At 39.9% G+C, this 26,612-nt stretch overlaps 2 protein-coding genes across 2 annotated transcripts in view; one reads left to right on the forward strand and one right to left on the reverse strand.

Moving 5' to 3' along the window:
* Nucleotides 1-26,612, forward strand: part of CALY (calcyon neuron specific vesicular protein) — a 177,726-nt gene that overhangs the window by 12,544 nt on the left and 138,570 nt on the right. The gene's annotated exons all lie outside the window — the stretch shown is intronic.
* On the reverse strand, nucleotides 13-26,589 carry PRAP1 (proline rich acidic protein 1). Its single transcript, XM_072628458.1, has 5 exons — nucleotides 26,481-26,589; nucleotides 8,918-8,984; nucleotides 6,898-6,956; nucleotides 5,174-5,220; nucleotides 13-720 (listed from the first exon to the last, which is right to left on the reverse strand). The coding sequence occupies exons 1-5, from the start codon at nucleotides 26,486-26,488 to the stop codon at nucleotides 536-538; spliced, it is 366 nt and encodes a 121-aa protein (XP_072484559.1). The 5' UTR covers nucleotides 26,489-26,589; the 3' UTR covers nucleotides 13-535.

Genomic DNA, 26,612 nt, shown 5'->3' on the forward strand with positions numbered 1-26,612 from the left:
CCCAATTCAAACTTTTGACTTCTTTGTATATGTTTATTTCCATGAATCAATACATCATAGAATCATAGGAGGGGTCTGGGAACACTAAGAAAACATGATCCTTACACTGCCTTAGGCTTTGAGGAATGAGATAGCAAGCCAGGAGAAGAGTAACTTGATATGGGAACTTCTTAAACAAATGGAGACAGATCACAACCTCAGTATGACTCATATGTCTGTCTCTCTTATATTCTAAAATCAAAGATACATGAATTTTATATGGCACATTCTTTGGGATCATTAACATATTATGTTGCTGTTCTTACATTAGCCTTAATAATCAAAAGATGTTCAATAAAGTCTGAAAAAGAGTAAACATGGATATTTTAGGAGGAGAGGGGATTAGGGTCTCATGATCATTCTTATCATTGGTGTGGAAATAGTAAATAGCCATAGTAAATACCATTAGGAAAGAAAAAAGAAAGCATGAGAATAAAATGACATAGTGTGTCTTTTGGCTGAATCTTTAGTTTCTTGGTTAACATGGTTTAATCTATTAATCTTCAGCATGGTAGATATGGTCCATGTCCTTTTCTGGCCCCTGTAACACTTCATAGTGAGGAATCCTGAACGTTCTGGGTTTTTGAATGACATCCTCTGTGAGACTTGGGTGGTAGAGGAAATCTCTGTCTTCCTCAGGAAATTGAATAGGATTTCGAAAACGTCTCAAGATATCTGTGTCTAGGGTAGAGAAAATCTGCATTTAGTTCCCCCAGAACTGAAAAGAAGAGCTCTTCTTGGGAATTTTAGTGGCCCCTCTTCCTCTCAGATACTTTTAAATTTACAGATCCTCAATATATAGTGCTAAATGTTAGATCCCGTTAAGGGTGATATATGAGAAAGGAGAGCATGGTTGTTATTTTTCAGCCCTTTGAAATCTGACTTCAGACTTCCACCCTTAACTGAAACTGTTCTCAGTCAATGAACAAGCATTTAATAAACATCTCCTTTGTACCAGAGGCTATACTAATCACTGGGGATATAAATAAAGGCAAAAATATGGACCCTGCACTCAAGGAACTCACATTCTGATGGGGGAGATCTCATAAATAACCATAAACATATAAAATATTTGGAGCATAAATGCAAGATAGTCTCAGAGAGAACGTACTAGCAGTGGGAGAGGGGAAGTTGGGAAGTGCCTCCTGAAAAAGGAGGAATTTGAACTGAGTTTTGAAGAAAATCAGGGAAGCCAAGAAGTGGAGGTAAGTAAAGAGGGCATAAGGGAAGGTCAGGGAAAACACCTGGAATTGGGAGAAGTGTCCTGTGTGAAGAACAACACAGGAAGAGTAGAACTGGGTCATAGAGCAAGTGGAGGGGACAGAAATGTAAAAAAATTGGAAGATAGGAGGGGCCATGTCATGAAGGACTTCAAATACTGAAAGAAAGCAGAATGCCATATTTGATCCTGTAGGGAGTCATTGAAGTGTATTCAGCAGGTACGTCAGACCTTATGCTAAGTTACCTGTGATCTCTTAATGGTCAAATATGGAGGTTTCTTTGACAATCCTTGTCCTTCTTGACTTCTCTGCAGTATTCAACATTGTTGCCCACCTACTCCTCCCATATATCATCTGTTCCCTGGGTTCTCTTGACATGGCTCTCTTTTGTTTCTCCTCCAACCTCCCTGACTGCTTCTTCTCAGTCTCCTTTCTAGTTCATCTGTATCATGCTGTCTTATTGGGGAATCCCTCAATGCTGCATTCTGGGCCCTCTTCTCTTCCTGAGTTACACACATTCTTATTTTGCTGACTTCATCAGTTCTCATTGTTCTATGATCATCTTTGTGCAGATGCCTCTGAGCCAGCATAGCACAGGGGAAAGAGACAAAGTCAGAAAATTGGGGAAGGGGGTGTGTCAAATCTTTCCTCTGCTTTTTACCACCTGTGTAACTTGGGACAAATCACTATATCTCCCAAGGCCGCATTTCCCCATTCATAAAATGAGGTAGTTGGATAAGATTGTGTCTAAGGTCCTCTCTGGTTCTAAATCCATAATCCTATGATTCCCAGATCTATAGATCCTACCCTGGTCTCTCTAGGAGCTCCACTCTTTCACCACCAACTACCTGCTAAATTTTTCATATTGGATGTCTAATAGGCATCTCACACTCAGCATCCCCAAACAGATTCAGTATCTTTCTTTTAAAACCCATCCGTCTTTTAAAATAAATCCTTTCTTGATATTATTAACTTTGCAAATATTGTTTCCAAAGACAAAGAATAGATTAAGAAGGTTTAATTTGTGAAACTGTGAATTTTCACAACATATGATTTGAAAAAAAAAAAAGATTACTTGTCTATATCCCCTTCTAAACTTCCTTCTGTCCTCTTTTGTTAATTTTAAAGATTTAAACTCATTTTATTTCTTTCCCTTCCTTTAGTAGCATTATGAGTACCTCTTCACCTTCCCTTTCCCCAATAAACCCTATCTTCTTTCAAGTAACCAATGAGTAAGAGTCATACAAAACAAATCCACCTATTGGCTATGTCTGAATATGCATGCCTTATCCTGGACCTATAGTCCATCACCTCTCTGCCAGGACCCAGGAAAGCAAGCTTCATCCTCAGGCTTCTGGAGACCAGATTGGTCATTGCACAATCTCACCCCTTTCCTAAACTTTCTTTTTTATATCAAGGTCACCTGCATCTGTCCAATCTCATAGCATTGAAAACTTGGCATTATCTTCATAATTTCACTTAGACCGTCAGTTGACAAATCTTGCCATTTAAGTCTTTCCAACATCTTTGAAATTGAGCATTTTTTTCCTGTAGCTGCACATTCCCCACACTATCTCAGCCCCTCATCACTTCTCACCTGGACTGTTGGTAAAGCCTTGTAATTGGTCTCCCTACCTTGGATCTCTCCCTGCTGTCCCAATTCATCCTTCAAGCAGTAATTTTCCCAAAGCACTTTTCTCACCACAACATCCCCCTACTCAGTTAACCTCAGTAACTGAATACCCCCAGGATCAAACATACTTCTCAGTTTGGTATTCAGCCCGATCTCAATCAACATGCACAGGTTTTCTACAGATTACTTCCTAGAAAACATTCTATAATTCGGGCCAACTGGCCTTCTTGCCTTTGCTCACACATGATGGCCAGCCTTCCTTGACTGTGCACAGGCTTGTCCAACACATCTGGAATATGCTTTTCCTCCCCTCTACCTCTTGGAATTCTTTCTTTCCTTCAAGACTTAGCTCAAGCAGGACCTTCTAAGTGAAGTATGGTCTGATCCCCATCCCAACCCCCAGCTCCTAGTGTTGCCTGTGCCAAAATTACCTTGTTTCTTTTATATACATCTTGTGTGCACAGGACGTTCCGAAAATCTTACACTCAAAACTACACTAAGACTTTGGGACAGCTTGCCCCTCTCTCTCTGTCTCTGTCTATCACTGTCTGTCTCTCTGTCTTTATTGCTGCGTGTCTCTCTCTCTCACTATACCCTCTGTCTCCCCTGACTGACAGTAAGCTTTTTAAGGGCAGGGACCTTTTCGCTTTTGACTTAGTATGCCTAGCACTTGATGAATACTAGGTATTTAATAAAGGCTTGTTGGTTGACTGGTTGGCTGATTGATTGGTAATACTAGGTTTAAAGAATTCTAATGGTCTAGCACAGAGAGCAGAGTCAGTTGTTTTTGCTTGTATAGGCTTTATTTAAAGCCAAGCAGAGATAGAAATTACCCCAAGCAGCATCAGCAACTGTCCTCCATGGGTCTCCCTAATTCTGCTCGATCCTGAATACTAGGTGGGCAACAGCCAACATTGTAAATTTGCTACAACCCTTTGGGACGACCGTCAGAGTTGAAGAATCTGTCCTCTTGGGGATGCACTGGATGTCAGAGGGGCATAATGGCTCCAGTAGGGATTTTAGACTAAGAGGGGAGCTCTGCTTGAACTTGATTCATTCTAGATGCTCTTGATGGTGAAGAGTATTTCTCTAAACTGAATTCAAGTATTAGGGCTCGTTTCCAGGTTTTGGGGATATTGCACTGTAGGCCAGGAGAATCTCCCAGTCTCAATGTGCCTCCACAACATCTACTACTGGTTACCTCTTTGGAAGAATACTTATATGTTAGCTACTACTACTAATAATGATTAAACTATATTTATATAGTTTTATATATAATAATATAAAAACTATTCATATAGTTTATATACAATAATAGTAAAACTACATATAGCACTTAAAGATTTATAGAACACTTTACATATATCATCTCATTTGAGTCTTATAACAACTCCATGAGATAGGCATCATGCTTTCTTTACAGATGAGGAAACTGAGGTTTAGAGGTGACTTGCCCAGAGTCACACAGTTAATAACTAAGTCAGTACTTAAACTCAAACCTTTCGGACTCAGATTTAGCAACTCAGTCTGCTGTACCACCTAGCTGTGGTGCCATGTGGAATATCTATACATCTATCTATCTATCTATCTGTCTATCTATCTATCTGTGTGTGTCTATGTGTATATATATACATACATACAAATACGTAAACGAGAATATATATGAATATACACAGATGCAGTTTTATACATACATAAGTAAAACATATATATGTATATGTGTGTATATATACACATACAAGCACACACATGTATTAGGAAGATTACATAAGTAGAGTCTATTCTGCTAAAATCTTTTCATGATACCCACAGAGATATGAAGGTAAACCCATGTTCTAAGAGACTGCACTAATACAGTGCCAGCTTTGGCAGGTTCTGCTAACCTGGAGATGCTGGGCACAGGTCTTACAATGGCCTAGGCATCTATCCTCTGAGAACTACCCTAATTAGTTACAAAGGCTCAACTCCAGGAAGCTGGACACACCGATAGATGAATTCTTTTGGCCACAGAAATTCAGGCATCCATTTACACTGCGATGAAACAACTGGGCTTTATGTTGGTGAGCAGAGCACTCACATGAGTGAAATCAGGAATTTTTTTTAAGTAATGAAAGATACACACACAAAAAAATCAGGATTATTGTGACTTGTAAGTTCTACTGCTCTGGATTCAACTGCCTTTGATGAAGAAATCAGGGAACCTAGAGTGGGTTTATCATCTCTGTGATCATATCTACCTTGGTTTTTCTCCCAATCTGTGAAAAGTTCAGTTTGTACTTACCGAGAAGGTTGTCATTTTCTGATTGTTTAGCCTTTGGGCCCAAATTCCTGTGAAAATAAATGATATGTGCAGGAAAATAAAGCTAAAAGTGAGGCCAGCTAGTATTATTAATAATAGCAAACATTTATAAAATGCTTACTATGTGCCAGGCACTGTGCTAAGGGCTCTATAAATATCAATCTCATTTGATCCCATGGTATGTTTTCTCACAGGGTAAATACAAACAGAGATAGCTGCTCCATTGAATAACTATAAGTTATTTTGTGTAAATGACTTTTATTCTGAGCTAAATCCCACTTCTTGACTCTGGGCAGTAGATATCGCTTCTAGCAGAAATTCTCTTGCTTCCAAGCCTAGAACAAGTGAATAGGACACATTTGCCTTTTAAGTTGTTGTTCAGTTGTGTCTGACTCTTCGTGACCCCTTTGGCATTTTCTTGGCAAAGATACTGGGTGGTTTGCCACTTCCTTCACTAGCTCATTTTACAGATGGGGAAACTGAGGCAAACAGGGTTAAATGACTTGCCCAGGGTCACAAAACTAGTAAGTGCCTGAAGCCAGATTTGAACTCTGAAAGATGAGTCTTCCTGATTCTAAGCCCAGTGCTTTATCCATCTAGCTGCCCAGCCTTTTAAGTAGGCATGAGATGGAGAACTAAGTCTAAGATTTTCCCCTCTCGAACAGGTAGGGTGAGGGTTGGGTGAAAGATCAGTGGAGGAAGTACCCACATGAGTGGTCATAGAGTTAGAGTTTGAAGGGACCTCAAAGCTCTTCTAATTCAAGCCCATCACTTTTTAACTGAGTTCCAGGAAAGTGAAGTGATTTTCCTAAGATTATACAGGTAGTACCAGGCTCTAAATCTATAATTCTACCAAGGTAGTGACTATGAAGCACTTCTTCAATAGTTCTTAAATGGGTGGAAAAAACATTTATAGATCCAGTAGTAAATATCCCACTTCAGAATAAATAAATCAGTTTGATAAAGAGAGGGTGAGGTACGTTTAAAAGGGCAAATTTTCTGATTCAGCAGGATTGAAGGCCACAGAATTCAGAGGTTAATTGTTCCTGGCTTAATAGGAGCTAATCAGGAGGCAGGGATGACTGACGAGTTCCGAATTTCAAATATAGACTTAGCCATCGCCTAGAGCAAATCAACAGAGAATGTGCTGATTCAGTCCAGCAGGGTTAGAGTGCAACCAGCTATTAGCCAGGTTGTCCTTCTTGCAGCAAAAGCAATAGTAATTATCAGCCTCATTTGGGCAATTTGGATGGGGAAAAAAAGAACATTAGGATTGATTATTTTTCTGAGATAATCTGGGCATTAACCTCCTCCTCCGCGTTGTCCCCCGCCCTCAGCTAAACCTTGAACCTGTCTTTATGGTTTAATGAATATCTTCCATCATCTAAGTGTCTATTAAAGCAATTGATTTGGGTGGGGGGAGAGAGGGAGAAAGAGGAAGAGAGAGAGAGAGAGAGAGAGAGAGAGGGAGAGGAGAGTTGTTTCACCTCTCAGATTAGTTTTGTAACTGGAAAATTAAATGTACTTTGTCTGAGAGAGTTTTAGGTTTAAATGAATTTATTACCACTTAATCAGCCAAAGTATATTAGATTTCAAGAAAGGTTGGAAGTCAACAAAATGCTGCATATTCTAAATGAAGCTGATTTTATTGAGCCAGGACAAGAGAAAACAAAGAGAAAGACTTTAAATGTGGCTAATGTTCTTACAATTGTTCATTAGTGCTCTCTTCGGAGAAGCTGTTCTTCCTTTTGGCATTCATTAAGACCTGGAAACCAAGTGAAAAATCAATGAGGAACTATTAGGTTGAGGAAGCTTTCAGGTACCTCCCTTAGGAGAGCCCCTTGGCAGAGCTTTTATGGTCCTTGCAAACTGGAAGGGCTTTATGGTTCTTCCATGAATAACTTTTATCTGGGCAAGGTTGCCTGTGGCATCCTTGAGCTTGGCATCATATTATTATGTTAGGTGATCCTTGAAGAGGTCATCTAGTATAATCCTCATCTCCAGGCGCTGTCCAGTGATTCAATGAGAAAGATACATGGTTTAGCAGTGGGATCAACATTGAAGAAGATGCATTATGGTTTGCTTTGCCTTTGTACCCTAAGGACTCTGGGACCTTTCCACCTGAGTTGTAGCTTCAACTTCCTGTATATATTGTCTATCCTATGAGAGCGTTACCTCCTTTAAAACAAAGTAAAAAAAAAAAAAAGAAAAGAACCCAAAACAAAACAACGTCATACTTTTCTACTTATATCCCAGGTTTTAGAGAAGTGATTAGCACATAGTAAGCACAATGCTTTTTCATTCATCTATCCACCTGTCTACCTATTCATTCATTCATTATTTCAGTCTAACTGAAAGAATATCTTCTTTCAGGCTTTCTTGGCTGAATCTCATAAGTATATACTACTATTCCAAAACTGAAGAAGAAATTTGCATATGGGGAAGTTTTAATTATTGTGTTCCCTTCGGCATTGTTCCCAATCTTTCATTTGCACCTGTGCATCTGTGTTACTATCCGCAGGAGTCTTCTGGCCTTCACTCTAACATGTGTGACTAAATATAACAAAATATGTAAATATAGGTCATGAAAACTAGAATTTTCTAGCATAAAATAATTTGTTGTTCAGTTGTACCCAACTTTTCATGACCCCATTTGGGGTTTTCTTGGCAAAGCTACTGGAATGGTTTGGCATTTCCTTCTCCAGCTCATTTTATAGATGAGGGAATTGAGGCAAACAGGGTTAAGTGACTTGCCCAGGGTCACTCAACTAGTAAGTGCCTGAGATCAGGTTTGAACTCAGGAAGATGTCAGGAAGATGTGACCTTGGAGAAGACACTATCCCCCACCCCCTAAGGCAGTGTTACATAATGAATAGAGAATTATGACCCTGATAGATACTACCTGGGGCAAGTTACTTACCCTCTCAGTGTTGCAGATACCATTGAGAATGAAATGAATGAATTAATGAAAAACCATGTATTCCATGCTTTCTGTGATCCAAGCACTGTGTTGAGTTTTCAAACCATGGAAATGGCAAGAATATAGATTTAGAGCTTGAAGAGACCTTAGAAGCCGTCGAGTCTGGCCTCTTTGTTTCACAGAGGAGTAAACTGAGGCAGAAAAAGACTAAGTGACTTGCCTGAGGTCACATGGGCAGTAAGTGGAAGAACTAGAATTTTACTTACTTCATCTTACTCCAAAACCAGTATTCTTTCCATTGGACCACATGCCTGGTAGGTCCACCCACAAAAACAAAAATAAAGAGGTTAGCTTATCTGATCTTTAAGGTTTCATTCCATACCTAAATCAGATGGGGGAGCTTAGAGGTGCTGTAATGCACGTGAAATGAATCTTCCTCCTACAGAGCTATGATATTGAAAAGAGATTAAAAATCCTTACACCTCCAACTTTTACTTCCTTCTAAAGGGCACTGGAATTTCTTGTTGTGTAATGGAAAGAACAGTGTTTTTGGAGCCAGAGAACTTTGGTTTGAATCCTGGTTCTTCCAAATACTACCAATGTGACCTTGTGTAAGACACAGTCTTTCTGGTTCTCATTTTCCTCATCTCCAAAATACCTTGACCAGATAACCTCTTAGGTCTCTCCTAGTTTAAATCTTCACCCCACCTGGGTGCTTGGAGCAGGCGAGAAGAGGCCCCAACAGGTAAAGGAGGTGTTGGACACTCAAGGGACCAAGACTGGGGCTAAATTGAAAAGTCACATACCTGGTTTTTGGGGGCTCCATGAACCTCTTGCAACAGCAGAACAGCCAAGCTGGCTAGTAGGATCAGCCTGGGGGCGGGGGGGAGAGAAAGAGTGGAGGAATGATGGAGATGGATAGAAATACAGAGAGAGAAAGAGACAGAGAAGCACAGACACGACCAAGACAGAAATGGAGATAGAGACAGACAGACAAAAAGAGACCAAGGCAGAGATTTGATTTGCATAAGATATTTCTGGGCAGACATTCACACGCTGACTTTGCTGAATTCTCACCACCTCTTCCAATTTCTAGCTTCTTTTAAGGCTCAGTTCTCATCTAACTAGCAATTTATCATGTATCAATTTAGCTGTTTATTTATTATCTTTCCTTATAGAATATATGTTTCTTGAAGGCAGGGACTCATTCCTTTTTTTGTCTTCATATCAATTTTTGTCCTAGCTAGATGGTTCCTAGCACCTAATGTATTGCCTTGCCGACAGTAGGCACGTAATAAATGCTTGTTGGATTGGATTGCATTGCTGTCCCTTTCAGCTCTAGGCCTCCCTTCCAAAAACCAGTGATGGAATAAGAAAAGTCGCCCTTTTCCCCTGCAATGCATCAACAGATTCTGCCATGGGTGGCTTGATTGTACTTTGATGAGCCATAGGGATTTTCCTTATTATTCAGACCTTTGATCCCTGGCTTGGGGTGTTGTCGATCATAATTGCACATTGGTTACAGTCTATGCCAATCATGACAACGCCTTCTATAATGAGTCCTCTAGAGGTATCTCATAACACTCCCGTAGAAATTAATTGTAAATGCACAACTCCTTTGTTGTCCTTAATCTTGCGATTACCCCTACTGGATAGGTTAGTCTTGAGTCTCATCAAGTGATAATCAGCAAGTCAAATAGGATGTGAATTCCAACTCAACCTGTTCCCATTAGTTCCCCATTTCTGTTCCATGACCCTTCATTTATGAATATTGGAAGGTGATACTGGTCGAATCATTATAATTTCTAGCACGTAAGAGCTGAGAGGGTTCTTAAAACACAAAAATGCTAACCTCAGAAAGGGCTGCAGGATTGCAGATTAAGAGCTAAGAGACTTTAATGGTCAACTCATCCAATGATCTCATAGTACATATGAAGAAACTGAGGCCCAGAAAAGTGGTATCCCAGGTCACACAGAGAGTGATTAAGAAAGGAGTTAGACTCCAGTCTCTTACATCCAAATTCCACCCTCTTTCTGTGCTCCCTGTCTTAGGACAGAGAATATTAGATCTGGAAGAAACCTTAGATCAAATACAATTAGAGCTAGAGGGACCTGAGAGATCACTTCTAAGCCATCTGGGTTTTTTGTTTGTTTGTTTTTGTTTTTTTATAGAAAGAACACTGGATTTACAGTCAAAGAATCAAGCTTTATGTCATGACTTTGCTACTTTCCTGGAATGTCAAATATTCACTTGGGGCCTCAGTTTCTTCCCCTGAGAAATAAAGGTATTGAACTAACAGAGGCATCGGACTCATGGCCAGATGGTGGCAAGTGGCCTGTAAAACTCCCAAGTGTAGCCCAAATCAGATGGAAATGTTTAACAATAAACAAACAAACAAATAGAATGCAACATGGATAATGTAAATTTGTGTTTTTCTAAGTCAGTAATATGCAGTCTGCAGGAATTGTTTCCACTCAAATTTGAAACCACTGATCTAAAGGATGTCTAAGGACCCTTCCATCTCTAAATTCTATGCACTCCCTCCTTACCGTTATGTGTTTTAACTTTCTATCTGTGTCACTTTTATGTCCTTGTTGTCTCCCTACCCCCATTGGCTTGTAAGTTCATGGTGATTAGAGAATCATTGCTTCTTTATACTTGTATCCCCAGTATTTAGCCCAGTGCCTGGCGCATAATAGATGCTTATTAAATGTTGACTGAGTGACTGACTGATTCTTATAGAGGGATGATCTCATGTATCTTTTAATTTCAGAGCTGGAATTAAAACCCTGGATTGTGGACTCTCAGTTTAGTTACTGAGCTCAGTCCTTACTTTTGTCATAATTTAAAGCCAGATAATGCTTACTGACTCCATTTGGTGAAATGGGCCCACCACATGGGCCCAGGAAGATGTCTTGGAAGTTCTATCAACTATAGGGCCAGGCTATCAGAGCCTTTATAGTTGGACAATTTCAACATAAAAAAATAGCATTTGTATTCTATTATTTTTCTCCCTTAGTAATATTAGCCTTCCCAAGTCAGAGGATAAAAAGGAACAATTTGTTGTTGGACAACCAAGTTTTGAAAACATTTGCCCTAATAACCACCCTAATTTGAACTAGTATTTAAACTCTTTTTGCAAAGTATTTTGCAATTATCTAATTTATCCTCAGAACAACCTTGGGACTAGAGGAGATCATAATTTTTATTTTAGAGTCTAAGACACCGAGGGACAAGTGTGCGAGGCTAGATCTGAATTCTGTTCTTTTTGACTCTGAATTCAGAATTCTATTTGTTGGGCTACCAAACAACCTAATTTATCTGGATGCCCCCAATTCTTGTAGATATTAGTGGATGTTAAATAGAGAATTTCCATTTAACAATCTAGATTTTCTTTTGCTCCTGATGCATCAAATGACTATTCTGCTTCCTGTGTTTAGCTTCCTGTTTTCATTATTTCAAAATATAGCAGGGGAGTATTGAAAGTTATGCTGACTCAGTGACCCATTATTTTCAGACCTGCCTTGGGAGAGGCACCAGAGTGTAGCTGTGTGTTACCTGTTATATATCATGCACCAAGTCACTTCCTACCTGTTTTGTGGTAGTGGTGGTGTTGCTTAGTCATTTCAGTTGTGTCTGACTCTTTGGGACCTCATTTTGGGGTTTTCTTGGCAAAGATACTGGAAGGGTTTGGAATTTCCTTTTTAGGGGACTTGCCCAAGGTCACAAAGCTAGTAAGTGTCTGAGGCCCAATTTTAACTCAGGTCTTCCTGATTCCAGGCCCAGCACTCTATCCACTGTGCCACCTAGCTGCCCCCAAGGTGCTTGTACCTGGCAAATTGTCATATACTTGTTTCCTTGGGGAGAAACTGAGTTGCAGTGACCCACCCCATTTTGCTAACATAGACCTATCTGAATTATCTTTATCTCATTACAAAAGTTATCAATAAAAGCTGGCCCCTTCGTGAAACCCTTGCTGATCTCCAGCAATCACTCTGACAATGTGTTGCTACTTTGACCTACTCCTAATAAACTCCTTTTAATCCTCTCTGTCCTGAGTTTTGCCTCATTAATCAGGATGGAAGCCTGAACAAAGAATCTTCCTTTTTAACATGGGTATGGGGAGACAGAACTATATCCAGTGTCCACTATGTTCCAAGCACTGTGCTGGACTCTGATTGATTAGTTGACTGAATGGAGTCCAAGGACCTGGCTGTGGTCTTTTAGTGCATAGAATTTTGGGCTTGGAGTAAAGAAGACTCTAGTTCAAATTCTTTGTCAGACACCTATCACTTGTATGACTCTGGGTAAGCCACTCCACTACTGTCTGCCTCAGTTTTCCTACCTGTAAAATGAAGGGATTGGACTTCATGATCCCTTCCCACTCTAAATCTATGATTCTTCTCTGCTTCTGTAAAATAAGAGTTGGGCTAGATATTTCATCCCACTACTTGCTCGGAAATCTTGTGAATATGACATATACCTATGATCAAAGCCCAAAGTGGGGGCAGCCTAACCACATTAGATACTTCTGATGAAGACTCACCAAAGTGGTAGGCTTTGAAGAGCCAGGCATAGCTCTGCCAGCACTACAACTTCTGACAATAAAATTATGTAAATAGATTTGATGACTCGGGGCTAAGGTTAATGGGTCATTAGCCCCATGTATGGCTGGACCATCAAATGAACTCATCTAGGGGACTTTCTGCAAGAGTATGAGTCCCCTAGGTATTATTGACTTCAATGGCGAAGAGAGCAAGACAAAGACATGGCAGCTATCCTAAACCTTCAGCAAACTGTCTGATTAATCTTTATGAAGTTACAGGGCTTTACTGCTTAAAGAGAGGGTCTCAAAACTGATACAGTCTGAATACAGTATGCTAACTTCCCTTCCCTCCTTCCTTCGTTACTTCATTCCTTTGTTCCTTCCTTCCTTCCTTCCTTCCTTCCTTCCTTCCTTCCTTCCTTCCTTCCTTCCTTCCATCCTCCCTTCCTTCCTCCTTCTTTCTTTTATTCTTTCTTTCTTTCTTTCTCTTTTCCTCTCTCTCTTCTTCTCTCTCTCTCCTTGGTCTCTCTCTCTTCCTCTCTCTCTCCTTCTCTCTCTCTCCTTCTCTCTCTCCCTCTCTCTCCTCCCTCCCTCTGTCCTTCTCTCTCCATCTCTCTCTTTCTCCTTCTCTCTCTCCCTCTCTCTCTCCCTCTCTCTCTCCTTCTCTCTCCCTCTCTCTCTCCCTCTCCCTCTCTCTCTCTCTCTCTGCCTCTCTCTCTCTCTCTCTCTCTCTCTCTCTCTCTCTCTCTCTCTCTCTCTCTCTCCCCTCTCTCTCTCTCCTTTTCTCTCTCTCTCTCTCTGTCTGTCTCTGTCTCTTTCTGTCTTGTCTTCTTGTACAAAATGACTGATATGGAAATGTTTGACATGATATGTATAGCCTGTATCAGATTGCTTACCATCTCAGGGAGGGAGGTGGGAAGGAAGAGAGTATAGAATTTGGAACTCAAAACTAAAAGATATGTTTAAATTATTTTAGCATGCAATTGGGGAAAAAATAAAATATTTGCACACACACACACACACACACACACTCACTCTGTCTTGATTTCCAAGAAGGGGAATGGAATTTTTACTAATTACATTAAGCTTTAACTACCCAATATATAAAACTAGCAGCCTTTCTGAAAGTTATCAGAGGTCCTTAGGACTCCATAAAGGTTCCATTTGTTCACAATAGGCCATGTGTCTCCTTGGTAATAATAGTAATAGGTGGCATTTATATAGCTGCTTTTTAAGTTTGTAAAACACTTTATGGAATCATCTCCTAACAACCCTGTGAGGCTTTATATTATCCCCATTTTTATAGAGGTTCAGAGAAATGAAGCTCTTGGCCTATAATGGCCAACTAGTAAGTGCTGAGGCAGATTTTGTGCCCAGTTCATCTTAACTTCAAGTGCAGTGTCCCAAGCCTTCCTATGTCTTCATTACAGGAGGGTGGGGTTTATTTTCCTCTGTGCTTGAGGACCTAGCCTTTAACTTCATGCTTCCAGGCTAACAATTTTTATTTGGGTGGTATTTAATGTTATATAACTACTAAATCTCCTTGCTACATTTTCCCTCAATGGGAACACTTAAAGAGAACTTTGAGATTTTTGCCTTTTAGCTCTCAGATTCATTTCTGGGAAAAGCTCTTTAGCCAGACTGGTGTGCAGACATAGCTCTTTAACAAAATGGGCTCCAGATGCTAAATAGGTGTATGACCTTGGATAAGCTTTCCTTCCTATAAGCCTCAGCTTGCTCTGGGGGTTGAACTAGACAATTCTTCAGGTTCCTTTAAACCCCAAGTTTCTATGAGAAAACTGGGAACACAGCCCTGAGCCAGGAAATCTATTTACCTGGAACTACCCACTAAAACTCATTTTTCAGTTAATCATTATTCGTCAACAATTCAATTCAATAAATACTTATGAAGCATGTTAGGTGCTTGGGAAATGAAGTCAGAAATGAGTAAGCCCTGACCTCAATGAGCTTCCTTTTCACTGGAGTAGGAATTGTAATGTCCCCCAAAAAGTAAGAACAAATTACAAAAAGCAATAAAAATTAATTTTAAGATTGAGAGTGCATTAACCCCTGGGAAATCAGGAAAGGCTGTGTATGAGGGGGCACTGAGTGCTCTTTGCAGGGAGCTAAGGATTCAGGGTGGTAGAGGGAAGACATGGGGAACAGTTCATGTAAACCTGGAATGTTGTCTTTTGAGAACACAGTAGGCCTGATAGATTGGAATTTTAAAATTTAGAATTAGAGTTAGAATTTATATAGATTTACCAAATGAAATACATTTCGTATAAAGTTCTGACCACATCACTCAGGAAACTTTAGTGGTCCCCCCAATGTCTCTAAGACAGAATGTGAAGTCCTTCATTCCCTGGCCTTGGACTACTTTCCAAAGTTATGCAACATTCCACTATCTTGCATAATTTGTTCTGGTCTAAATAGATTACCTGCTATTTCCAAAAATTTGATTTTAATTTCCCACCTCCATGTCTTTGCACAGGATGTTCTCTATAACAAGAATGCTCTTTCCTTATCTCCCCTTTTAAACTCCCCAGAAGATTCTTCTGGGTGCGATCTTCTCTACAAGACCTATTTTGATTCCCTCCCCAGTCGTTAGACTCCTCCCCTCTTTGAAATTTTATATCTAGCATTTCTTCTTCTAAGACTTGTGAATTCATTGGTTTAGAGCATCCTGGTGAGACCCCATCTCTGCCTTGGCAGATAAACACCTTTTCCACTAGAGTACTTACAGTTTTAGAGCAAGACCTTTTTTGTGTGTCGAGGACACCTTTAGCAGTCCAGGGAAGTTCATGGACCCCTTCTCAGAATTATGTTTGTATTGGTATAAAATAAAACTCAGAATTACAAACCAATTATATGGGAACATAGCAATCCCCACCCTCCCTGCCCCACCCCACCCCCAAAGGCCACAGACCCCAGGTTAAGAATTCATGTCCCAGAGGGGCTTGGTCACTTGCCCAAAATCACATAGCTAGTATGTGCACAGGCCTTTCTTACTCTGAGGCTTGCCCTCCACCCTCTGTACTATGCTGCCTTTTATACATTGCTTTTATATTGTATTTATAGACCTGCCCATACATTTTACCTTCCTCCCACCCCCTCCCAAGAATACAAGTTCCTTGAGGAGGGGGGAGATTTTTTTCATTTTTCTCTTCAACTCAGTTTCTTCACCTGAAGTTACTCCTTCTACCATCTTTTGTAATCATCAGAAGGTATAGTACACAGCTTGCTCAAAACCACTGTTGCTCTCCTGATTCAAAACGGTACTTTAAATTTTCCAGAATTGTTTTGATAGCAATAATAATAATTCTTATACTTATGATCACTAGCTAGCTACTTTCATACTTTATCTCATTTGATCTTCATGAGAAGCTCATGATGCAAACAAGTTAAAATTATTTCCATTTTACAGATTAGGATTTACCAAGGATTACATAGTTAATGAGTGTCGGAGGTGAGTCTTGAACTCAGATCTTCCTGACTCTGATACATTGCCCAATATTTAATGCTGCGTCTCAATTAAGTCCCAGTGACTCTCTCCTGAAGAGTTCAGAAAGGCCTGGCAGAGAGGGGATCATTCAGGTCATTGGAAAAGTGGTGACCCAGAATGACTAAATGATCCAGATATGACGAATAGATATGATGAAAGTATTAATTGCCACCCAAGTTCAGAGGAATCTGCAAGGAGTTGTAGGAATAATTTAGAACAAGGGATATGAGAAAAGGGAGAATTGGGTGTCCATCTATGGAAAAAAAAATTTAGAGCCTATTAGAAAATGAACGATTTGTGAGCATTCACTTAGAAAGAAAACAGTGATCACAAGAAGACAGAAAGGATTCACCAAAGGGGAGTTATTTACTCTTTTGGTAGTATTATCAGACTGGTAGATCAGGAAAATGCAGAGTAAATGGTGTAGATGAATTAACAAAAAGCTCTCTCAGAATATCCGTATGTACATTTATACAAATGTTGATTGGATGATGGTAAGAATAATCATTAATGAGTAAGTTTTAACCTAAAGGGAAGATTCAAGTGTTCAAGGGTTCTTCCTTGAGCCTAATTTTTCCAATATTTTTATCAGTGACTCTGAGCAATGGTTCCCAAAGTCTATTATTTAGTTCCTGTCATCTCTGACTTTCAGCAAATTTTCCTATCTCCCCTATTCAACACAAAAGAAAATAAATTCTTGAGTTTACCATGTATACAAAGATAAAATAAAGATATCAATTAATTTTTCATAAAGAAAACTATTTGGTCCATACTGGTTTTAGTATCATAAAGTTGTTTTGTCTTCAATCTATAACTTCCCCCCATTAACTCTACTATATCTGGGGTGTTTCAATGGGGGTAATATAGCTATTTACCAAATATTCCTCCTTCAATAAACTTCTCATAATTAGTGAAGTATCAACCCCAGGTTGGGATTCCTTCATTTAGATTAAGTTATTGATGGTTTTCTCATCAAACTTGCTGAAGACATGAAAGTGGAAGAAAAAGTTGTGCTGGAGAACTGAATCAAGGATCTAAAAGGAGGCAGTAACAATGAATTAAATAGAACAAGATGACATTCAGGAAGGATAAATAAAAACTTCTTATCAGTCAGTCAAACACTTATTAAGCACTGGGTACTGTGTTAAACTCTTAGGTTAAAAAAACTGAGCTAAGGAAAATGTGATTTAATACAAGTTTATGTGATGAAGACTTAAGTATTTTATTTAGGTGCAAGATCAATGAGTCAACAGCATGAGGTGGTTGCCAAAAGATTCAGTACAATCTTAGGTTTCATTAATTGAATTGGCATGCCTTTCATAGCATTTCCCCATTAAATATTATTTCATAATGTTTCTGTAAATAACTTATAATCAAACCATATTGTAATGTAATGAAAATGTGGATGCTGTATCCTTAAGGGCATCACTTGAGATTTCAGGTGATGAAATTACTGACCCCCCCTAACATTGTTTCACCTATGATCATAATAAAAGCATGGGATGAGGGGAAAATCTTGCTGTAGTGTCTTGAACTAGACAGATAGTAATCTTGGAGGGTGGAGAACTGGTAACCTTGAGGTCTATACCTGGTTCACTCTGATCACTTAATCAATCAATTAATTGATAAGAATATTAGTCAGTCAATAAGCATTTATTAAACTCCTATTATGTGCCAAGCACCATGGTAGGTACTGGACATATAACCAGCACCATCACCAAAGAATAATACTAGATTTCTGTCACTTAGAAAGTTAGATCCTAGGGAGGCAGAGTTTTTGCAATCAGGTATGATTCTTAGGTTCACTCTCATTATTTTAGCGGTGATGCCTGTTGAGAACTACTTAGACTCAGTATAAAGACATTTTAAAAACATCTAACAAACAGAAAATGCTTTAAATATGCTTATATAGGTTTCTTCAAAGGAAGATTCCCTCTTATAGGGTTCTAGATAGTTCTACATGGGAACTAAAAAGCGAGTTGCAGTAAAACACACATATCACAAAATTTCCAGGTCAGTGTATGGGAAAGACTGATGAATTCAAGAGTCTGAGATGTTATTTTGGGACTATGATGGTAAGATGTGGGTTAAATGATAGTACAATCAAGTGGTCTTGAAACCGGTTGGATGATCAGACCCAAAGAGTAGTCAGTCATTAATGAGTTTGAATTCTGCATCTGCCTCTTGCTAGCTTTGTGACTGTTGGACAAATCACTTTACTTTTCTAGTCCTTTTCTAAATGAAAGAGCTGAACTGAATTATTTATGACTCGTTCTAACTCTAAGATCCCAGGATTCACCAGTCTTGACTAGGAGAGACTGTCAAGCAATTAAATTCACCAAGCATTTCTTAAGACCAATTATGTGCCAGAGGCACTGTGCTTAGGTGCTGGAGATACAAAGGCAAAAGAAAAACAGTCCTTGACTTTGCGGAGCTTACAATCTAATGGACACCTGTAGCATATGCACAACATTTTGTCAAGCCAATAACAAGGCCATTTCTACAGAGAGTAGATTACAAAGCAGTCATCCTCCAAATACTGACTATTATATGTCTTTTTGGAGGTCAGGAAAGCTCAAGTTATTCTAGTAGGCATGAGGAGAGAGAATAATTGGATCAAGAATTAATCAAGTATTAAGTACTTGTGAAGTGCTGAGTTTTACCTTTAATCCAGAGGGCCTGCCCTAACCTAGAGAACCTTTCATTATCCTTTAGCTGCTGGGGAAATGTGGAATGGGAGGAACTCAACAGAATGGACTCATACAGTCTAACCCACTAGTCTTCTTTCAAGACTAGTTCATGCCAGCAAATACTACAAACTTGTTCTTTACAAAGGAGGAATTTGTATTTTATCCTAGAGATAATGTTAAGACACAGCGGTTTCTTGAGGAGGAGAGTGACTGGTCAAACTTGTGTTTTCCAATTTTGTTTCCTTAGAGAAGTGTTAGCACTCTAGAACTTTTGGCTATACTTGAAAATTTACCAACCTCTGCCCAAATGGTGGCCTTTTGCTTGAAGACCTCTAGTGAGGAAGACCATCCCACTTTGAACAATTGTGACAGGAAATTCTTCCTGAGGTTAAACCCAAATTTTCCTCTTTGCCCTCAATTCTGCCCTCTGGAGGCAACAGAACAAGATCAATCCTCCCCACACTGGTCAGTATTTTAAATATTTGAACATCACTATGGTTTTCCATCTAAATCTATTCTCTGTGCTATATGTTCAACAGATTCTCATATGGCTCATATCTCAAAGGATCTTTGCCACTCTCATTGTCTTCTCTTACTCTATACCATCTAGTTTTGGGGGGAAACTAGGTGGCGAGAGGACCTGGAGCCAGGAAGACCCAAGTTCAAATGTGACCTCAAATACTCACTAGCTATGTAACCCTGGGAAAGTCACTTAACCCTCTTTGCCTCAATTTTCCTCATCTGTAAAATGAGCTGGAGAAGGAAATGGCAAACCATTTCAGTGTCTTTACCAAGAAAACCTCAAATGGAGTCATGAAGAATTGGGCACATCTGAAATGACTGAACAACACTCATCTAGTTTATCAATGCCTTTTCTAGAATGTGACCCAGAAGCAAACACAATATCCCAGATGTGCTCTTGAGCAGAATAGACAATGCTCTCATTATGGACCCTATACTTCTCTCCAAGTTGCCCAAGATTGGGGTCTTTTTGATTTTTGACTTTTTGGTTGCCAAATCACAGCAGTGTTGATTCAAATTGAGTTTATGGATTGCTTTTGAGACATGCCTCCTCTAATTACAAATCCTTTTGTAGGTGAGTTTTTGAACTCAAGTTTGTAATAGTTGACATTTATCCCTTCAAAATTTCACCTTGGATTGAGTTTTAACTCATTAAGGTATTTTTGGATGCCTTCTGACTTTGTGTCATCTGAAAATTTGATCAATATGCATCTGTGGTTTTATTCAAGTCTCTAATAAAACTCTTAAAAATGGGCAAATCCCCAGAGAACTCTTCTAGAAACATCATCTTTCCAAGACGACATCAAACCCTGGAAGACTAGTTACTCTTTGAATTTGGACATTTTCAAAGCCATCTAGATAAACTGTCATGTAACTTGTGTCTTCTTATCTTATTCACAAGAATAGAGAGTGGGCTAAAATGGAGGTAAACCATACAAAGTACTGCCCTAATCTATCATACCCTAATAAATCCTTTCAAGAAAAGATATGAGTTTAACATGCAAAGACCTCTTTCTACTGAAGGCATGGAGCCTCTGTGATCACCAGTCCCACTTGTAGATGTTCATTAACCATCTCCTTAAGAGAGAACATGGCACAATGGCTTGGATTCAGAAGTGAGAATTGGGTTCAAATCCCAGCTCCACTATTGGCTACTTGTGTGTACTTAACTAAGTCATAAACTCTCTGGGCCTCTGTTTTTTGTTTGAATAATTTACTTGTGTTTATCACAGACATTTCCTAATGACACTGTGCCTCCTCCTCCCTCTTCCCCCCATACATACCCAACCCCTGAAGCCTCCCTTTTAACAAATAAATATAGTCCAACAAAACAAATAAATACTTTGGCCATGTCTGGAAATATATCCCTCATTTTTTATCTATATGTGACCACCTCCCTCCTGAGAGATGGGAGCAGGCCTCCATTTCCTTACCTTTCAAAAAAAGAAGGGGATCCAATTAGATCTGGGGTATTAACTTTTTTAGTTTCATGGATCCCCTTGTCAGACTAATGAAGCTCATGTAGCCCTTTTCAGAATTATGTTTTTAAGTGCATAAAATAAAACACAGAGCAATGGAAAAGAAACCAATTATATTCATAATCCAGTTTTTTGAATATTAAAATAAAACCAAATTCATATATGCCTGAATCCCTGAGCTGGCCCCTTCTAGCTCTAAACCCATGAACCTACTAATGCCTCTAGAATATTCCAGGAATCATATATTTCACCTGGCCTATATTTTACAGACATGGCTCTTCTTTCCTTTTGTCAAAACTTGGGACAGTATCTGCCCTTCTCTACTTCTGTGGTACCTCTTCTGTTTCCACAATATTTCAGAGATCACTGACAGTGGCTCAATCATCATATCTACCTATTTATTCCTTATCTCTGTGATCCAAAGTGTAGAAAGTCCTTGTGTGACACACTGGGAAAAAGGCAGAGAAAGTCAAGGAAATGAAGGACAGACCCATATTTAGCCCAAAGCTAAATGTGGTATGATGGGATACTCTCCTCTCAATGAAGTCTTTTATGGGTATTATACACTTTACTTAAGAGGAAGTGAAATTAGCACGCAGGTGGGAAATTCTAAGGTGGTGATGGGGTGGGGGAAGGGGAGCACCATTTCTTTCCTCTTTCCTCATCAATAGCCATAGATACAAAAGAAAAAACCAACAACTGTGGGGCCACATGGTCACTTGTCTTGCCCAATATTACCTAGCTGTTTGGGACACTGGATTTGGCCTGGAGGCTCTTGGGTTAGCTGTAATGCTCTCAATTATTATAATCCCAGATTAATATTTTTCTGAGGCAACCGTCTCTGGCTGCTTTGTCCTTAGGTTGTCTTTGTTCCTGAATTATAAGCAGGAGTAGAAAGCATGCCTCTGTAGTAGAAGCTCAATAAATATTTGTTTGATAAATGAAAATGGGTAAAAGATCAAACATTATGCATGCAGTTATTTCTTACAATATATCTAAAGGACCCAAAAGGAACAATCTTACTGCGCTGTTACTAGGAAAGGAATTGAAGTTGACAGAGAAGTGCCTAGTCCTAAATTCCTGTTGAGAAAGATTCTAGAATGGAACTGGTGACTCCTGACTGTATTTCTTGTGTAAATTATTAGGAAACGCTCTCATGGAGAGGTGGGGAAGAGAGAGGGCATTCTTCTACTGAGTTTAGACTCGGTGACAATCTTGGATCTAATCCTGCATTTCCTTTCTGATTATTTCTGTTTGCATAAAATTGTATTTATTAAACTACTAGGACACATGAACTGAAAATCATACTTATGTCACTTAATGTTTAGAAATGATGATGGGTTACTTCTACTGTGGTGGGTGGTTAGGGGAATTCCTGGTTTCCTGACCCTAAGCTGACCAAGCACTGTAGCTCCTTATTGGTACCTTGCTAGGATGACCCAGGGAACTCCAGATTGCTCCCTATGAGCAGGGTAGCATAAAAGCTTATTGGGAGATTTCTTCTCCTTCCTCCTCCCCACAAAGTTGCAAGTGCAGCTCACATGCAAGAGGCATGGACAGAATCACAGAGCCAGTAGGTGTCAAAAGTGGGACTTGAACCCATATCTTTCTGGTTCTGAGATTAGATGTCCAATATATCACACTGCCTCTGTAAAAGAGAGAACGCTGATTGAAAATCCTAGAACCTTTGGGAATATAGAGGCTCTCTAAAATTCATGAAGTCAATCTTCCTGCCTTAAGGTAGAACTCACTCTGAAATGTCCTATTCTGCAAGAAATCTCTCATCTTTAAAGACCTCTAGGGAAAGAGATTCCACAGTTCCCCTTACCAATGCCATTCCATTGCTACATAATTAGCCACAGCTCAAGGCAGTGTATGATGGCATTGTGAGTGTTGGAAAAGGAGGGAGGTGATTTTGTGTCTGTTAGCAGTAGGAAACACAGGAATGGAGGGAGAAAGAAGGGTAAAACTGAGGGGAAAAGGCTACTCCTTTCTATCAGTGGCAACAGCCTTGTGACTATCATCTCTGAATCTCCAATGTACCCATCCCCCTCTCAGAGTACCAGACTCCCAGTCTTCTCTGCCTTGAACACCCTGGCCTCCTAGCTCCTCAACCTCCTCAATTATCCATGACCTTTGTCTCCAGTCTACCACAGCCACTCACAAAGGAAGTGGTTATGCCTTCTGCTTTCCCTCCCTTTTCCATTAACTGAATTTCCCCCAGTGCCAGGATTCTTAGTTCTTCCTCTCTGTGCCAGCTGAAGCCTTCTCCTACTTTCCAGGCACCAGATGGGGGTAACCTTCATTTATATCACATCACAGATGTTAATTCTAGCTACAGAAACCCAGAATAGAAAATATGCTCCCAAGGCACAGAGAAAGAAAAGGCAACAGACCCTGGAGATTATCTTTAGTCAGCCTAGACAAATGGAAAGAACTCTGTTCTAAGGTGCCAGGCAGAGTTCCAGTGTCAGATGTGCCAATAAGTGTGTAATCTTAGGAAAGTCCCTTCCCATTCCAACCTTAAGAGATTTTATGTATGAAGAACACAACTCTGGCCTTTATTCAGTTTTGGGCTGGCCCACCAGAAGGACTAGCTCTAGTATTCTCTAATGCTAAACATGGATGTTGTAGTAACTGGAGTGCTGATTCAGGCACCCAGAAGCTCTGGGTTTGAGTCTTACCTCCTACACTTATTAGCTGTGTGACAATGAGCATGTCACTAATGATAATGATAATAAGATAATAGCTAGGATTTCTATAGCACTTCAAAGTTTGCCAAGTACTTTCTATGTATCCCCTCATTTGATTCTCCCATCAACTCTGGGAAATAGGTCCCATTATTTCCCCCATTTTTCAGATAATGAATTTGAATCTTAGAAAAGTTAAGTCAGGGGGCACAGTGGATAGAGCACTGAACTTGGAGTAGAGAAGACAAGTTCAAATTTGGCATTATATACTCACTAGTTGTATGACCTTGGACCAATCACTTAACCTGTCTGCCTGTTTTCTCATCAGTAAAATGTGGAAAATAGTAACACATGCTTCATGGGTTTGTTGTGAGGTTCAAATGGGATAATGTCTGCATGATGCTTTATAAATGTCAGTTAAGAGCATTTTTATTTTTTATTATAGTGGAAGTTGAACTCTTTGCCACACAGGGAATAGGACTGAATGAGCATTTTCAGTTTTTAGGCTGGAGTGACAAATGATATATAGCAACAGAAGAAAGAGAAGATGAAGCCTTTCTTCAGCCTGGGATCAAACACTTCCATATTATTCCACACTATTCTTTGATGGATAAAGTATTTTACAGTGCTTTTGTTCCCCTCCCACCCTTTCTGGATTGCTTGGAATCTCCCAAAATATCAACCTCTGCTCTGTGTGTCAGTAAACCATGATGAGTCTTCTGATTCTTCCATTTACTAAATGGAGACTCTCATGGGCCCTCAGGAGTATAGGCACCCCAATGGGCTGCAATCTGCAAAATAGGAGGGAGAATGCACCTCCCTGAGATCACAGATCTATCCAAATCTTGAACTGACTAAACCCCAAAGAAGGGAGTAGGGCAGGGGTGGGAAGGGGACCTTCTTCAGTCTCCATTCACAGGATTTGTCCTGGTACTAAATTTTTGATCTGAGGTCTATACTTCCTTGTTTGGAGGGGATGGATCACTTATTCTCAGCTCAACTTACACCATATAGGGGAGCCACCAGCTGACTTCCAACTATTTTGAATTTTACCAGCTTCAAAAGTAAACTCCTTCATCTACAAGCTGACACTTGTCTGCACGTTGCTTTTATAAACAATAATTAGCAATCTACCCCTTTCCCCTTTATACTCACTCCTCATGAGTCTTCTCTCATAATAACAACAACAAAAAAGAGTTAAGCAGAGTCATTTGACACAACGATCATGTCTAACAATGCATGCAACATTCTACAGTCCTCCATTTCTTCAGTGACACGAAGGAGTCTGTGCACCTTTCCAAGATGTGGAATTGTCTCTAGAGCCCAAAGGCTAAGTTCACACTTATGCCCTCATGCCTTAGGTCCCTCAGAGAGTCCGAAGATGGAGTGAGGTGGAAGGAAGTTTTTGGCCTACTTGGAAGGAGCAGACATGGAGCAGTCTTGCGGTGAATAGACTCCCCATGGGAGAAATGAGGAGCCGTCTCTGTCTCCCCAATACCACACTCATGTAAACCCTTACAGGCCATTTCTCTGATGGTTTACAATCATCTCAAACCCATTGGCTAGAGAGCTGGGTAGTCTAAAAGCTAATATTTTGAGAGGAATAAAATCAGTGTACCCTTTAAAAAAATAACACCCATTAGAGAAATTCTAAGGGGGCTTCCTCTCTGGGCTCGATTCCCATATGCTGGGAAGAAAGTCTTCTTCTAGTTCTTTCCTTGAGAGAAATATAAACTTTGGAATTCACATGAAAACACAAACATGGACTAAAGTTTTATTGCCAGAGATAAGAGCAAACAGACTCTGAGACTAAGGGAAACTCCCTGAGGAGCCCCTATATTCCAGCTTCCTGTTTCCACCATTACTTCTGCCATCATTCAGGCAGTAGCACAAAATAAAAAAGTGCCAGGGTCAGCAGCCTTGTGGATGGCAAGGAAACAGCAGGAATTTTTATCCCACACTAAAGTTTACAAGAAGCAGTCTAAAGAGAATCAAAAATTTTGAGCTGCAAAGGACCTTAGAAGACTGTCTAATGGGGTCCCCTCATCCTTCAGGCCTGTTGGGTTGATATGACTTACCCAAGGTCACCCAGGAAATAAAGGCAGTGGTGGGCCGGTGAACCAAAATGAGCAGTCTTTTCATTGTTATCGTGAGCATTGTCTCATTAGATTCTCCCAACAAAACCCTCTGAGGGGCCTCCATTTTATAGGTGAAGAAATGGACAGAGACGTTACAGACGTTACATTTATAGATGAAGAAATGGAGACATTACAGACATTCAAGGTCTCAACGTGGTAGAGACTGGCAGCCAAGCCTAGTGCTCTCTCTCTGGGGACCCCTTTATAGCTCCAGGGTTTGGCTGCCTTCCCCTTGCAACAGTCATTTAAAAGCTAAAGTATTCAATGGCTGAACCCATATATATTAGTCAAACAGAAGTATCCTTCCTTCTAAAAACAATATTTAACTAGCTAATGTAGGAAACATGAAGTTTTCATCCTTATGAAACATCCACTATTATTGTTGTTACTGTCCTATCAAGAGAATTGTAATAGTATTCTTGTTGCTATTAGAAATCACTAGTATAATTCTCCTCTCCACCTTCTAGAAGGTAACAAGAAGGTTTTCCTTCCACTTCTGAATTATCTTCTTGAGTCAGGCTTATATTTCCTTTGAGGAGACAATGCCCATCCTGAATCTGGTAGCTTCCAATCACATCTGGCTACTTTGCTCCTAGGACAGGCTAGGAGAGTAGATGCCTTTGCATCCCCCTGTTCCTTCCTAGTGTTCTTTCCGAGGCTTAGGATAGCACCCACGTCCATAGTGGGACTAGGGGGTGGTAAAGAGAAATAAGGTGGAGGGGAGCAAGAACCACTTAACCTCCCCCTCCCCGCTTCTGTAGACATTCAGCTGCTGAATGAATAAGTGGGAAATTGTTACCTCTTCATTTCTAGGTTCTGGTTCTCCCTTCAGGTAGAGAAGTTGAGGTGACTACAGCAAAGACTGAGGGTCACTTGTCTGTGAGCCAGCCTTCAGGAGAGCTTTTATTGAAAGATTAGGTATCTTCCGGCC

The sequence above is a fragment of the Notamacropus eugenii genome, chromosome 1 (assembly GCF_028372415.1).
Source record: "Notamacropus eugenii isolate mMacEug1 chromosome 1, mMacEug1.pri_v2, whole genome shotgun sequence".
Classification (NCBI taxonomy): Eukaryota; Metazoa; Chordata; class Mammalia; order Diprotodontia; family Macropodidae; genus Notamacropus; species Notamacropus eugenii.

What these genes read in the sequence shown, in the direction of transcription:
- PRAP1 (XM_072628458.1), bottom strand. An exon ending in ATGGAGCCCCCAAAAACCAG is followed by an intron (nt 6,957 to 8,917) that starts GTATGTGACTTT and finishes CTTGGTTTCCAG; the next exon opens with GTCTTAATGAATGCCAAAAG. An exon ending in GAGAGCACTAATGAACAATT is followed by an intron (nt 5,221 to 6,897) that starts GTAAGAACATTA and finishes TTATTTTCACAG; the next exon opens with GAATTTGGGCCCAAAGGCTA.